Genomic DNA, 13851 nt, shown 5'->3' on the forward strand with positions numbered 1-13851 from the left:
ATCTCATGACATTTGAAATCAAAGACATAAAGAATACATTAGATGAAATTCAAACAGCAGTTAGTTTTGCCAGATTACATCTCTTACATGAATCTATTCTACCGTACACAAAATTCGTAGAATTAGTCAAAAAGGTCACTATTATTCCAATGCATCACATAAAAGATTATTATCAATTGTGTCATACAAAAGTTATTTTCAAAGACAAGATCTTACTATTTCTAATATCAATTCCAACAATTTATGAAGATAGTTTTGATTTACATAAATTTTACTATTTGCCTCAAAACAATCTTACCCTTCCCTTTACCTATCCTTATTTGCTCTCACAAGAAGAGACATTAAAATGGTCAACAAGTGAATGTCATCCAGTCGAAGATGATTTCCTCTGCGATCAAGACTCATTATCCAAGCCTCCAATATGTATGGAAAATATCTTGAAAACCCACTTCGAAAATTGTACAAGACGAAAAATGGTTCCTACGTCAAACCTCAAATTATTAGAAGATGGAAATATCCTCTCCGTGGAAAACACAAAAATTAAAGAAGATTGCCCTCATCAAACAACATGGCATTTTGTTCCTCCAATCGCTATCATACGCACAAGTTGTGTCGTCAGTAATGGTCAAAAAGAAATTTCCCCAACTGCAGTTATTAGTGAAGAAAAATTCATCGTTTTACCCAAGATGGTATCCAAACACAAATACTCCAAGAGAGAAGATGCTACAGAGGATGAAGAAATCCCAGATATCCATTTAGAAGAGTTGGAAGGATGGAACTTCCAAAATAATAATCATACATTTTTAATAATCTTAATATTGATAATTTTAGCAATAATTGCATTTTTAGCCTTTAAATATTTCAATAATCATTTTAATTGTAAAGCTACTCCTTTGGGAGATACCTTTATCCAAGGTGGGGAGGAATTACATAATCCTAACCCTTATTAACTTAAATTAGACTTTTGTTTGTTACTCATTTGAATCTACATATAGCCATACCATATTAATATTACGCAATAGTGCACCTGCATCCTTATCTCTTTTAAGATAACCCTATGTTATAAATATCAATTCATTCAGGATGCAAGAGGAGAATTAATTCAGAAGTCAATCAGTCTCATTACATAGAGTAGTCTCTAGTCACTGTTGTAAATTTCCAAAAATAAAGTTTGTGTTTTTAAAAACGGAATTTTCATCGTAAAAAATATAATTATATATAATATGATTTCTATGGAACAATTCGGCAATTCTAACTTTCCATTTTCATTACCACGTAAATATCGAACGAGCCAATATCCTAAACGAAACCACATGGTCGAATCAGGAGATAAGTTTTTTTCCACTGCTTGGAGATAATTCAGCTAACAAACGGTATAGGGTCGGGTCGTATTAGGATCTATTTCAGTAATCATTTTCAATTTCTTTTTCAACTTTGTCATTTTGAAAGTTTTGTATAGGTAATTTTTGGTGAAACGCTTCATTTTGACCAGTTTTACCTTCTATTGAAAAAAAGCCTCGCCTTCGATTACACCCTGTATTGGATGGGAATCATGTTTTTGATTTATTGCTTATTCCACTTCACTCAGTTTCAGGTTAAATAAAGTGTGATTAAGTTGCAATGATGTAATTTTTGATTTATTTTCAGGTGATCTTTGTATGGCACCCGACAAATTCATCGAAGATCGGGGATATACCGAACTTTCCAAAGAAATATTGAGATACTATACAATATGTGAGAGAGCCAGAGCTAACCCATTCACTCAGCGACTGCGGGAGGCCAAAACAGCCATTGAGAACGTGAGAACGAACCTTCAGAAACTGAGACTACCCGCAACCTATTTATTTCCCAAAAAGGGACTGGATACCAAATTCAGTTCTTTAAAAAATGAAATAAACTCAGCAGACGGCCTAGTCACCACCATTACAGCATTAGTTGATTGTCGCACATTCCACACACATTTTCTACGGGGGGCGAAAGCCATGTGTAATGTTGGGCTCACAGGTTTAAGCATGATGTTGATATCAGCTCTAATAGCTGGATTTCTGTTAACTGTACTCGTGTGGGTTGACTCCCACACTTGGATCTACATCAGGAAAAAGTGAGTATTCATTTTTGCGGTCAATTACAATTTAGGGGTAAGCAAAAGAATTAAAAAAAATATGACAATAAGTTGATTGTCGGCCATTTCACACGCATTTTCTACAGAGGGCGAAAGTCATGTATAATGTTGGGCTTACAGGTTTAAGCATGATGTTGATATCAGCTTTAATAGCTGTATTTCTGTTGACATGAAACTTTTACAGTAAGGTCCCTATGAAGTAGGCTTGCTAAGTGCCGACAAGCCTCAGGGCAACGCATAATTCGAATTTCTTTCTGATTTTGGAAGATAATTATTTGTCTTGATTTCTACAAAAAAATTCGAAATGGGCGCCACAGATTCCTTTTCAATTTAGTTTTGTTTCAAATTACATAGTAACTGTACCGCAAAAACAGATGGTGCTGAAGCGTTTTTTTTTTTACATTCAGTCACTCTCACAAGACAGTGGAGACAATTGGAAATTTTGCATTAACCTGACAGAAGGACAGATTATAATAATCTGAATGCGGATTGGGTCACTTCATGTGGCCAAATCCGCCATGATATGGTAAAACGATGAAAAACGAAACTATAATTGTCGCCACTGTCTTGTCAGAGTCATTGTATTTTTTAGATGAAGTGACTCTTACAAGACAGTGGCGACAATTGTGGTCTTGTTTTTTATTGTTTGGCAGTAACATGGCGGATTTGGCCACGTTTCCAATTGTCGCCACTGCTTTGTCAGAAACACTGTATTTTTTGGGTGGGCTATATCTATTCTCTGTTCAATTAGTCTATGATTCAGCAAACTATAATAGTTATTCATACAACAAGTGGGTTTAATGAATGTTTATTCATGAGAAGCAAGTTTAATACACGAGCCCGAAGGGCGAATAGGTTTATTTCTTCGAATGAATGAACATTTATAACACATGTGTTGTATACACAATTTCATTCCATTTTGATTAGGATTCAAATGATAACACTTTCCAGAGAATTATATAATTCTCATTTCATTGCATCATGAAATGGCACGAAAGGTGTCGGTTCGATTGATTGTTGCCTGGGCTTTATTCGCCATGGCAACAAGAGCAAGATGGCGTTTATCCAGTCATGTTCATCTTATTCTATTCCACTTGTGAGTAAAAAAAAAAAATTATTTCACTGAATGGATAATCGTCAACTTACCCAAAAGGGTAAGTTGCATAGCTACAAAGCTATGGGTTGAATAACGTCGTCTTTGAGCCTCAAAATGGAATAAAACGAGTTTAATAGGCAGGACGAGATATCCACTTTTTCGGGCTGATTTTCCATAAAAACCATAATGAATTTAATTTGAACCGAGGCCAAAAACACTATAGTGTTTTTCTCTCTGTTTGTGAATGAGTTGATCAGTGCTACCCTCACTTTGGTCAAATGGGCGACTGACGTTGATTTGTTTATATTTACGTTTGGTGAGCGTCAAAAATTTAGAGCTTTTTCTTTCTTATTTCCGATCTGGCTCCTGGCTCGAGAGAATTCGCTAAGGCGCTGGTCTCCCCGAACACCCGCTGCCCGCGACCGACGACGTACGCGGACCCGCCGCCGTCAACGTGTGAATGCTATATTCGGAAAACTACGGGCACGGTCTGCCTGAAACGTCGCGTGCGACGTTCAGCCGCGGCTGGCGAAGGTCACACGTCGCACGCGCCGGTTGGATTGATTCAATAGCATAGTGACGGGTGGACGTCAGAGGGAAAAATGAGTTCTTCTAATAAGAAAAAGTACGAAATGCTGATTCAGTTAATAGAATGTTATCTTGCACTATACATGCCTCACATAGTGACTATAAAAGTAATGTACTCAAGCATAATGATTTTTAGAGGGTGAAATAGGCCGTGGGCATCTAATGGTTGGAGGTTTTGTGATTTCATGTTCAATTGAACTTAAACTTCTTGGGGAAGTCGAGAAAATTCATTAAATTTTGTATCATTGCACTTAATACAGTTATCCAAACCGTAAAAAGTGCCTTCCTTTTTCCTTTTCTGGAACATTGTATCCGTTTTTTGCCTCTTTGTTGACAAAGCCAATAGTTCATCGTCTTCTTCCCCAAAAATCAAACGAGTAAGTAATTCTACTCGAATTCTACATTCATCTTGAAACACACTACATAGTAGCCTAGTGTTGCAGCGCGCATGTAGAATGCGAAAGGTATTTCAGAGAGACCATGCGCCCGTTGTCAGCGACCGCCAGCGTTCCCGTATGACGTCAGCCGCACGTCGTCGGTAGCGGGCAGCGGGTGAGGGAGACCAGCGCCTAAGCACGCTCTGGTTATTCGTCTTCGCGGACCCAATTGGCAGTGGTTCGCTCATCGATAGCGATTTCTCAACCCTTTAAATCACCTGATTTTCCTCTCTTACCACTGGATACTTATGAAATTAGTACAAACCGATTGTTTGTTTCAGGAAAGACTACCAGGACCATAATGAGACTGACCCATTTCTGCCTACAGCACAAGCCAGCCAGGCAGTTGCAGCTCGCACTCTACAACGGAGCCAAGGGTCGTCTTATCCCCCAGACACTCCTCCCCCCAGCTACTCATCCGCCTTGATGTATAACAGGGTGCATGCATCTGCCCCTCCCTTGCATGATGCTCAAAATCCACTGTACTTGTCTTAATTTTTATATTATTCCTTTTTTATTTCGAACATTTGCCGGAAATTTCCTCAAGTATTTACTGTCGGAAGAAGTCAACTTTTTGTTGTTTGAACATTTGGTTCGACTTGGATTGAATGAAGTAAATTTACAACAGTAGATCCCCTTGAATTCTCTTGAAGAAATTTCAGTTATTTTTAATTTCCGTCTTTCTCTGTGAATGAATTTATATTCCATCGAATTCAACAGTCGAAATTAGCTACAACCAAGTGGTTGTTGGTCCATTAATTGTCTACGTAGATTGTTTCAATTATATCCTCCAATCATTTGGTATACCTTGCTGTACAACTGACAAGATATCATCTTCACATGAAACGAATCAAATTACGTTTTTTACTACATGGATTGAACCTCCTTGTGTTTATTTATGTTTCCGTAATTCTTCTTAATCCTATATACAGAGTGTTTTCAAAGGTAATTATTTCTTCACTGAAGGTAGAACTCATAAAAATAAACCATTTCACCAGAATCGCCCACATGAAATACACTGTGCAAAAAAATTAACGCACATTCTGAAAATCTCAATTTTAATGAAAGTTAACTCTACATTGACTTTATAACTTATTTTTTATGTTCTCTCGGGAAGGTTTTGGTCAAAACAAGATACATTAAATGGAAGAAAAATTCAGGATTTCACCGAATTTTATGTGAAAGAAGAGGAATGAACAATTCTAGAAATACTGAAATGCTGATAAGTGATTTAATACTTGGTATTTCCACCCCTTGCGTTAATTACAGCTCGGCAACGACGGTTCATACTCAAAATGAGTGATCTTAAAATGTTCTGATCCAATCCTTCCCAGATTTCTCCGAGTTGGATTCCTTAGTCATTGAGAGTAGCTGGATGATTTTCTGAATTTCTGAGCCTTGTATTGAGGTTGTCCCAAACCTGCTCAATCGGATTGAGATCTGGACTTCTTGCTGGCCATTCCATTCGAGAGACTTCAACCGCTTCAAGGTACTACTGAACGATGCGCGCACGATGGGGTCTGGCATGATCGTCCATAAAAATGAAATTTTCACCAATGTATGGGGCAAATGGCACTACATGCTTTTCAAGAATGTTCCTTATATACTTATCAGCATTCATAGCTCCATTATCAACGACCACTAGGTCTGTGCGAGCAGTCAAAGATATTCCACCCCATACCATAACCGATCCTCCCCCGAAACCAGTAGTATTCAGGAAATTGCACTGAGCATATCTTTCATGTGGACGTCTGTATACCAGGAAACGTCGATCACTATGGTAGAGGCAGAATCTAGACTCATCTGTGAAGAGAACTCTTTCCCAATTGGCCTCTTCCCAATGGATATGCTCTCTCGCAAAATCCAAACGCGCCCTTCGATGAGCTGGGGTAAAAGCTGGGCCTCTTGCCGCGACACGAGGCCTTAAATCATATTCCCAATCGGCCTCTTCCCAATGGATATGCTCTCTCGTAAAATCCAAAATCTCTGAGGCGATTTCTTATTGTCTGAGTGCTAATTTGCACCTCATCAGTTTGCTCAAGCTGAATTTGAAGGAGGCGAGCGGTTGCAAACCGTTGTCGAAGAACGAAGAAACTCTCAAGTAACGTTCTTGAATGGCAGTTGTCACCCGTGGTCTACCCTGTCCTGGTCTTCAGACATTCATACCTGTCTCCCTGAATCGCTGCAACATTCTGGACACACTTGTATGGGGAAACTCCAAACCTTTCTGCAATTTTTGTGTATGCCCACCCTTCTTCTCGCAAAACTACCGCTTGGGCACATTCCTCTTGGGTCAAATTGCGTGTTTCGCGTTGCATAGCGATCGAGTGTAGAAAATCAAACGAAAGAAAAACTATTGATCACTAGAATTTATCGAGAACAACTGATTTTAGAATGGAGCCAATACATTCAAAATCTGATATCATCTTTTTTTTCCTGCTGGGAAAAAAAACATCTGTATTGAAGAAAACCGTTGAAAGTGGATACATATGCATGCATAATTCTGATAAAAATAATTATCATTGAGAACACCTTCAGTTGTAGAATAAATTTGAGATTTCCATAATGTGCGTTAATTTTTTTACGCAGTGTATTTGAGAAGGCGGAGTTACTAGGCATTCATATCCAATGGATTCACACACCGACCGCCTGAAATGGTATGAATCATTAGTTCATTACACTGAATTGAATCCAGTAGTGAACACTACTTTTGGCTCCAAATTTATCGAAAGATGCCTCTAACAACCAAAAAATGTTTGAGGTCATTTGGAACTTCCTTTGTAGTGAAATGTGAAGAATTGTGGTACGGTATTGAAAATGCTCTTGAAACTGATAATATTACCACCTTATTTTTGCCTCATCAGACTAAATGGTGACAACATGTACAGTTTTCATGGATAATTTAGGCCAATTTAGGTTAATTTTATACTTTATATCTAGAGTCTAAAAGACTCAACAGAAAACTGTCGGGGTAGACAGCGGACCGAAATGAAATATTTCATAAAAATCGCAGACTTTGCAAGATAATTAAAGGAATACTAATATCTTAAGGTGTCGTTAATGCAAATTCCCCGTAGGAACCTAACATGTCAATATTCCGAACGGAAACATATGGTCGATTCATACAGCTCAAATAAGATTCCATGTTTTTCTCGATGATGCATATAACACACGATCAAGGGGCGTATAACGGTCTCTTCTATCGATGATTTTTCCAACTTCGACTCCTTCTAAAACACTCTGTATTTGGTTCAATTGATAGGAGAAAATCAGCGAGCTGTAGATTCCTACATACAGAATGTCCCAAATTCTATGCTCACTGTGAGCATCTTTGGAACTATAAGATAATACAAATCAATTACCATTTCAGAGATATAGAGAGTCAAATGGGACACGCTATATTTTTCAACGCAGTTTTTTAGTCGCCAATTTAACGTAAAGCATTTCTTTACCGGTTTTTCAAAAAGTTCATCCGTTCTGATAGTTTGTTTTTCTACTCAATAATTGATATGGAACTCTTTATATACAGGGTGGGCTTTTTAAAACGAAACAGACGAGATAACGGGCGGAATAAATTTATTTCGAAAAAATGCTCGGACACGTCGATTTTTTGTTTCGAGGGGGACAACATTTAAGGTCAAATTCACAACTACATCGCTTCAACCCTTAGTGTTAGAACAACAACCCCTAAATTTTCAATGAGGAAGATGGGGTAAATTTCACCTCATTCAGAAGGTCTTCGCATCCTGAGTTCAGCATATTGGTTTTTTCTTCATTTGATTCATTGATTCTTGAAATATTGACATTTGAATTTGAAAAAACTATGGTATTGTCGTCAAGCAAGCTGTCTGAATCAAGCGAATTTATTCATTCATTTTGTAGATTTAATGAAACTCCATAACTGCCATACACCAGACATCAAAATAATGTTCATTTCTCTCATCAACAATGGAAAATAAAGAAATAATTTCAATTCTTTCTGCCAAAGAATAAACCATTTTCACCTTAATTGTTGAAGAAACTAAGAACCAATAATAATTATTTCGTTGTCTAATGTTGACAATTAACGGTTACCATCGTTAACACAGAATGAATTAGTCAAATAATTTTTGATTTCACATAGCATGGTTAGCGGAATTACTGGTACTGTACGAAATTCAAAATAGAATATCTCGAAAATGAACTAATTAAATGAGAAAAATTAATACGCTGAATTCAGCATAAAAAGGCCTTTCAAATGAGGTATCACCCACCCTATCTTTCCCATTCAAAATTTAAGGGTTGGTGTTCTAACACTAAGGGTTGAAGCGATATAGTTGTGAATTTGTGTTTGAAAGTGGTCCCCCTCGAAACAAAAATCGACGTGTCCAAGCATTTTTTCGAAATAAATTTATTCCGCCAGTTATCTCGACAGTTAAACCTGTCAGATTAAAATTTTATTAAGAATACACATAAACGGAATCGAAACTTCGATAGAAACGCGACATTGACGAACTCGAACGAGCACTAAAGCAAGTCGAATAGATATACATAATATAAGATTTATATATTAGTCAAGAATGAAGTCGAACAACTTAATATCTTTGAAACGGGTGATATTCCTGAAAAACGGGATGCTTTTCGACAAACCTGCGAAACCAAAACTGCGTTGGAATATATAGGGTGACTTATTAAAAAGAAACCGACACCCTCTATATCCTGAAATGGTAATTAATTGCTATGATCCGTTACGAGTATCACATAAAACATAAAAATTACTGAAAAAAACTATCAGAAATCTTTCGAATATCTCGAACATGAACCAAAATATGGCAAAATATTTGAAACAGTCATTTTTCAGAAACGCCCTGTAACTAGAGAACGAATCATATATCTATGATCTGCTTTCTGATATCTAATTATTTCGAAAAAATATGTTTGAGATGCTCTAAGTGAGCATCGATTTTGGGACATCCTGTACATAGACCAAAAACTTGTATGTCCCGTTTTTGGGTAAAATGACTATTACAATTTTTCGTTTTGCTCATCTTCCTGAGGTTTGAACAATTTCCAAGCTTTCAATCAATCTGTGTATGTATTATTTGGTATAAATTAGAAAATATTGATATTCTGTTTCGTTGTCAGCAATTTCTGTTACAATTTAGGCCATTAGTTTATACGCATCCGCTTAGTCTTCTTTCATTTAGATGCATTATTAGGTTTAAGGATTAATTGATATTTTTCCTCGTTTTAACGTTTCTGTCGAATCTTCTAGATTCATTCTAAAGTGGAACTTTAGTTCATTTCGACAATAGTCTCGATTCTATTTTGAAGGACAAATTTCAAATTTTATTTAGAAAAAAAATGGACTTTCGATGGTGAATAAGCTTATGATACTTATCTTTCGAATTCTGAGTGATAACTCTATTTTTGCTACTAACAATGTCCCGACTTGATGTATACCACTCGGAATATCCAGGCGGACATTTTACAAGAAATCAAATCATCTTCGCTGACCAGGTAAATTTTTTTTAACCTGCTGAAAAAAATTTTTCAATTTATTCAGCAGTTCTTAGAAGGAGTTACAAACATTTTTATTGTCACTGTCCTTATTACTATATGATTGTGTTAATTTTTTTTTTTAATTTCTCATTTATGTTATCCAAACATAGCTACATATAACATTTTTATGAATAACATACAAAAAGACGAACCATATCTCAACTGAAGCAGAAAAAATGGGGTTTTTCACTTTCCTGAGACGCTTCTTCATTCGTTTCGAGCATTTGACTATAAATCGTTGATCGCTTTCATGATGGGTTCATCCTCTGTTGGATATCTTCATTGGATTGTTTCAATGAGTATATGTTCCTCTCAAGGTCTCAAGGTTTATTAGTTTCCTTAGTTTTAGATTTGGATATGTCTTTGCCGTTTCAAATGTGTTCTGGACTTCCCTCTCTATAAATTCCGTGACGGTTTCCCATTTCAAGTCTCGATATATTTTTCTGTTCCTAACAAAGCAGGGTGCATCTATTGCGCTTTGAGTTTAATTTTCTACTTATTACACCATTTATTCATCAGACAAATTCAGACATAGCTCCCATCACGTCATGTTTGCATGAAAATTGAGGTACTTTTCAATTTTAAGGACGGTGTATATACCCCTTTTATTCTTATTATGAAGAGTTGGCTCCCCAATAGTTTCTAAAGTGTTCGTAAATCGGTACCGTATAGTATCCTTCTTCGATGGCCATTTCCAGTGGTCTCCACTGGGACTCATTGCACCTACTAGGACTTCATTCTTTCTAACTTTCTCAATAATTCCTGAAAATTTTTCACCTAGGTATCACAAAACTACCAATTTTAAAGGTACATTTTTTCTGAGAATTTTCAGTATCTATATCGAAAGTCTTCTGGTTCTTGTGTGTCGTACAATTCCTCCGCTTTGCCTTTGGTTCGAAAACCTTATTCTCCAAATTTATCTGTTTAATTTTTTCATTTCTTAATCTTTTCTCTTCTTGTTTCTCTTTATCTTTTTTTATGACAGTACTCCTTTCATTGATCGGAACTGGCAACGCTAGGTATTTTGAATATTTTTCTCATTTTTTTAACTTCTTTCTGTTCAGGCCAGAACAAAATGGTCTTGAATGAAGATGGTACTTCCTTATTTTTAGTTGCTTTCCTAATGCTACTGACAATGCTTTCCAATCCTTCTGGCTGAACTGAAGATGATGCTCCTGAATTTTTTGAGATCGTTGCAAGGTCTCTTACAATAGGCTCTATTTCTGTCTCAACTTTCAATTGGTTTATTTCTTTTTCGTATTCGTCTAGCTCCCTTCTTACCTTTTCTCTCGCTTCGGCTGTTACAAGCGTACTCACTTTCGCTTCTCTCATTTCTGCTTCACCCAAGGTGGATCCTTCTTTTTTATTTTTCACCACAGTTCTCTTATCAGCTGCCTCAATAATGTTCTTGTCTGAACAGTCAGTTACTGGCCAGTTCTATGTCTTCTATTTAAGTATCAAAAAACAAGAAGCATATCGTTGATCCAGTCTCCCTCAAGCACTAAACTATTTTCTGGATTTTTAGCAATTGTTGCCATGGGATCATTATCTTTCGGATTTTTAGAAGAAGCTCGGACTGGTCCATCACCTTTCTGATTTTCTGATGATTTTTTTACATAATTCTGGTACTCTTGCCATAAATTGTATAAAGATAAATCTTGTAGTCGGCCAGAAAATTAAATTCCAGAGCTGTATGTGTTCTTGAAGTCTTGAAGAGTATTGGAGGCTATATCGTTTTCGAGAAATTTCAGATGATCCGAATCGAATTCACAAAATTTTCTTTTTCCTGAAGATCTTTTGTGACTAACTTATCAAAACTGATGGCATTAGCATCGAATGGGGAGAAGCTGCAGGTTGGAAAGCGTTTTTCATTAATGTTGGATTAAGAGTGTTTTTTATTACGGTGTTCAGTAACGAGGCGAAGATTTCATTGGTTTCAGTGGTTTAGAAGTACCGACGTCGAGCGGTTGAAGTAAATGGGTAGAGTTGGGATACAATGGGAAAAATTGCTTTCTCAGAACAAAAATTGCTAAGATGCAATGTTGAATGGGATTTATACCCGTCCACAAAAAAATTAGGGGTAATTCGATACCATTTTCAATCACCCATTGATAGAAGACATTGATTTTATATTCGAAGAATCATCCATCCAGAATGCGACTTGCCTAATCCCCAATTGTGGGGCATTAAGGCTACAACGTTTTGCTGAATTCTCTCGTAGGAAAACATGACTGGTGGTACCAATTCACCTGCTGCATTTGCTGTGGAAAAAAAGTAACGATTGGATACTTAAGTTGAAAAAATTCTATAAAATAAGCACCTGTTATTAAAGCAGTCAAGCATTCTGAAACGTTCTTGACTCTTTTTTTTTGTCAATATTTGGGATCCTTTGGGACATAGGAAGAATGCATGCTAATCCGAATTGAAATTCCTACGGGGATCTTTCCGTATATCTAACAGACTATTATCCTTAAAATATGTCTCTACTTCGCGAAACCACCCCCTCAATCCGTGCTCCGATATTTTAAACCTAGCTTGTACTAGATTCTGGCATGTGCGCCTACAAATCTCAGGATGACTCCGCAAAAATCCTTCATACCATCGACGACCTGGCATGCAACCCTTATCTCTATTTTTGAAAGGATCTTCTTTACTTTTATTTTACAGGAGAGCTTGAACAACGCTGTTTAAGAGTTGCCCCTTGGTTACGGGAAATCCCACCTTAGCTATCTGTATAATCCATTTTACTAATAAATCTTCATTTTATGTTACAATGGTTGGAGCCCCAGTTTTACACTGTGCTGGATATATTCCTATAAACTTGTTATGCAGTGCGGTTTTAGGCATTTGGTATACCCTACTCGCTGTTTTAGTTGGCATACCATTTTTCATAGCCTCTTGCTGCATTCAAGGATTCTAAAGAGTATTTACAATTTCTTCTCGACATCCTGGAATAAAAATGTTCTTTTGACGTGTGTGTCAAAAGCAGACACTTTCGGATATAACTATGACACCCGGTATCTGAATTAGGAAAAGGATAAATTAACTGCGAAATCCACTTCCGACAGAGGTCTAGATACTAGAAAAAAAAAACACAAAAACTTAATTTCAACATATGGATATAATTCGGACACCTCGTTTCATTATTAGGATATATGCTCTTGTAGGTACATAAATTGGACACCCAAGAAATTAGTTTGATTTCAAGTGAAAATTAAATGGAATGAAAATCGATTGGAAAAACTGTTCAGTAATGATCTTCAAACAAAAAATGTTGAATTTGCATGAAAGTTTGATCACAATCTTACCTATAAGTACACACCGAAATCACGTTCCTTGTAAGAAACTGGCGTTCACAATAGAGGTTAGAGGTTTTCATGGAAATGGTCGTTATTGTCGGATTTCCCTACGTACTTCGTATTTTCGAAAGTAATGTTCATAACTGTTTATAAATGGCTACACTCATATCGAAACTTGTTGAAACGAAACAGAACTTTGGTAAGAATAACTTCATATTTCAGTACAGTGTTTGAATTCGGTTCGTTTACCTTATTCAGTTTCTTCTATAAGCCTCTTGGATATTACTCTTTCATTTACTTTACATTTTACGAAGAGACGATAGTTGACTTATCGGTCTTTAGTTTTGTGGGAATTTTCTCCTTTCCCGTTTTTTTGAAAGTTTTGTTCTGAATCACCTTCAGATAACTTTTCCACATGTTTTCAAATTATATTGGAATATTCGGGAGATTCCATATCCCACAACGGAATTTTCTTTTCCACTTCATCGATGAAAAAGTTCGAAATGGATATTATCGCGATTCATCTCAAAACTTAATCTCTCCTCACGATAACCTATTATGGGTTATCCTCAAAAGTTGGAGGTATGACATCCCGGACTTTTTTCAAGAACATTAGTTTTTTTTTAGGGGAAACGGCGACGGAGCACAAACAGATTTTTTACGACGAATCAATACGGTGGGAGGAATATTTGTGAAAATAATTGTGGGGACGGATGAGCAACGGGGTTGAAAGTTCAACCTCTCAACCTACATAATTTACATTTAATT

At 36.6% G+C, this 13851-nt stretch overlaps 1 protein-coding gene across 2 annotated transcripts in view; it reads left to right on the plus strand.

Annotated features, from left to right (window-relative positions):
* The window catches only part of LOC123317522 (protein tweety), a 148569-nt gene that overhangs the window by 116673 nt on the left and 18045 nt on the right, over positions 1-13851 (plus strand). Inside the window, exons 4-5 of one of the 2 annotated variants that reach the window (XM_044904096.1) lie at positions 1648-2101; positions 4525-4725. In XM_044904096.1, coding sequence (XP_044760031.1) covers positions 1648-2101; positions 4525-4725 — 655 coding nt within the window. The remainder of the gene's footprint in view (positions 1-1647; positions 2102-4524; positions 4726-13851) is intronic. The other variant, XM_044904097.1, reaches the window with a different exon arrangement.

This window comes from Coccinella septempunctata, chromosome 7 (assembly GCF_907165205.1).
Source record: "Coccinella septempunctata chromosome 7, icCocSept1.1, whole genome shotgun sequence".
Lineage (NCBI taxonomy): Eukaryota > Metazoa > Arthropoda > Insecta > Coleoptera > Coccinellidae > Coccinella > Coccinella septempunctata.